Genomic DNA, 2761 nt, shown 5'->3' on the forward strand with positions numbered 1-2761 from the left:
CTCCACACTAACAGTATAAGTACACTATAGCTATATTATAACCTCTATAGAACTTATTTATAAAGTTACATGCAATTCTTTAATACTTGATTATATACAAGTTATATAAAAGTTATAATGCAGTTACAGTATAGTTACAGTGTAATTATATTACCATTATAATATAATAGCATTGGAAACTTTTCCACAAAAAGGACTTGTGATTTTTTTTAGATAGTCTCTTTAAATTATTCATGGTAATCTTTTGACACCAAATTTAACTTCAATATATTCATGGTAGCATAAATTGAGATGCAGTTATGCACTGGACATGCATGATACATATAATTATTTACTATGTGCATACATATGTGGCATTAGAATACACATGTTGAAATCACGCAGTTGGGTATGAAGGTTCCATGGCAAGTCCACACATGCCCCTCTTGTCGGAAATGTCTTTCTCCATTCTCAAGAAGCCATTCTCACCCCATGTCGTGCCCCAGGAGTTCTTTAGCAACCAATATTGCGTACCATCACCGTCCTTGCCATAGCCAATGGCTACAATCCCATGGTCTAAGTCAGTGCCGCATGAGCCGGTCATCACGCCACTAGAGTAGAACTGGAATGTCATATCACCTCCATCCACGGCAACAGAAACAGGTTGGTTTGCCACGGTCTTCATGAGTGCGGCCTCATTGTTGGCTGGCACATCCTCGTAGCCCTTGATTGTTGCGGCGCTGTTGGATCCACCCTTGCACTTTCCATCTGCCGCTGTGTATGGGTACTTAGACTCAGTGGTGAGGCCACCATTCTTAATGATGAATTTGAAGGCCTCATCCATGAGCCCACCCTCGCAGCCCTGATCCTCGCCATGGACATCGCAGTCAACAAGCTCTTGCTCAGAGAGGGAGATAAGCTTGCCCGTGCTCAACTTGACAATACCCTCCATGGCTGCCACGGCCGAAAATGCCCAGCAACAACCTGCAATAATTATTCATGTTTACACTTTCAATGCAATACATTTTAGAGATGATTTGTAAAATGTTGCGGCAGCAAAGTGGCCTCAATTTTCTTACCACACTGGCCTTGGTCCTTGATGGGTGTGACGGCACCCTTGGTTCTCCAGTCCACGCTTGCTGGAAGCGTGTCAATGCTAACATTCTCATACCTGAATGTCGTAAGAACCCTAACCGTGCTAGGAATGAATCCCTTGTTGGTCTTCGTCACCCGAAACTCATAGTTGGTGAGGTCGGCGAACTGGTTAACGCCGAGCCAAAACTTGTGGTTGCCTGCGTTGAACGACTCGATGAATGCGACGTTGGTCCTGAATATCTCAAATCGACGTGCCTTCTCAGTAGCATCCTTGTACACCCGCCCGTATTGTTCCATCCACCTCTCATGCCTCGCCACCATGGCTGCGTGGTCGCTCTGCTCATGAGCTGCTAGAACTGCGCTGCAGAGGCAGAGGCAGCTGAGGATGGCAAAAAGCAGAGCCTTGGGGATGGCCATGGTTGATCAGGATTTGTCAGAGTGTGTTGCTCACTAGTGCTTCTGATCTGTAGTCGTTTGGCTGATGGCTTTGGGTTGTGGAGTGGATATAGCATGGCATGGGTTAATATACTAGTAGTTTAGGAGAGCTTAGACTAAGTAATTATAAGTTGTGCATGCCGTGCTTGTGTGATGTTGTAGACAGGGATGTCTGCGTAGCAGAGAAGTTACTCTATATGTAAGCTCGTCAGTGAACGTACGCTAGCTTCATAGTTAGATAAAGTACGCTTTGCTCACCATGTTCACATTTACTAATTACTGATGATCTCGTCGAGCAAATGCTAATATAATGAAATTCTGAACATAGATAAAGTAAAGTTAGAGATGGTTCCCTTATTTTATAATAGTCACAGTATTGGTATCAAACGGGATTGCATATCTGAAATGTTGTGAAAAGATTTCATCTTCATCATGATTTGTAAAACAAGATTTTCCTCATGTCTCATGGTAGCGTGTTTTGCAATTTATATGTTTGTCTTTATTCCCATTACTTGGAGTTAACATTATTTTTGGTATGGATATTTAATTACCTAGTTTATTTTATTTCCTATTTGGGTTCAACAGCTTGAATTTACAAAACTTTAGAGACAAGTTTCACCCGATTTTGGACTTTATTTGAATTACCTATGAGTTTTCAATTTTTAATTCATATTTCTCTTCACACAAATAATCTCTCAAGTCATTTTAAATTAATTTTCCGATATTACCCTTCTGGGAGACTTGGATCATTGACAGCTGGGGTCTACGGGCTCATATCCCTATTTCAAATTATTTTCTCTAAGGAAAAGGGCATGTGCTATTGACATGTGGGGCCAGGGTCATAGTTGACCATGCCATGGGCCCATATGTCATCGACTGATAAGAGAGGGATTGGAGGAGGGCTTACTGTTGCGGATTAGGGACGGTGGGACCGGGGTAGGCCCACATGTCGGTCTAAGGAAATGGAGAATTTTTATCCCCTTTCTCTTCTTTCATTCCGGCGGGCGATTGCGATGGCAAGGCGACGTAGTAGTAATGATTCCCCAGTGGCTTGGAGGAGGCGAGGTGGCCGGCGCTGGGAGTGCTCACCATGCACGGCCGCATAGCGGCGGAACCGGGCTCGGGGAAGAAGTGTGGCATCTGGCTCCAGCGCCAGGCAGCGCCTCCTCCTCGAACAAGAGAAAAACCAACTAGTTAGATTTTTTTGCAAAAATTGTATTTAATTTGCATTTATGCATGAATTATGGAAGTA

The 2761-nt window shown here is 43.4% G+C and overlaps 1 protein-coding gene across 1 annotated transcript; it reads right to left on the bottom strand.

Annotated features, from left to right (window-relative positions):
- Positions 1-376: 376 nt before the first annotated feature.
- Positions 377-1545, bottom strand: LOC127771640 (senescence-specific cysteine protease SAG39-like). The gene is made up of 2 exons (XM_052297565.1): positions 1059-1545; positions 377-963 (listed from the first exon to the last, which is right to left on the bottom strand). Exons 1-2 carry the CDS (start codon positions 1489-1491, stop codon positions 377-379), a joined length of 1020 nt encoding a protein of 339 aa, XP_052153525.1. The 5' UTR covers positions 1492-1545.
- Positions 1546-2761: the final 1216 nt, after the last annotated feature.

This window comes from Oryza glaberrima, chromosome 4, assembly GCF_000147395.1.
Source record: "Oryza glaberrima chromosome 4, OglaRS2, whole genome shotgun sequence".
NCBI lineage: Eukaryota > Viridiplantae > Streptophyta > Magnoliopsida > Poales > Poaceae > Oryza > Oryza glaberrima.

Coding starts and splice junctions, on each gene's coding strand:
- LOC127771640 (XM_052297565.1), bottom strand. CDS start 1,491: ATGGCCATCCCCAAGGCTCTGCTTTTTGCCATCCTCAGCTGCCTCTGC. Junction 964..1,058: donor CAAGGACCAAGGCCAGTGTG/GTAAGAAAATTG, acceptor TAATTATTGCAG/GTTGTTGCTGGGCATTTTCG.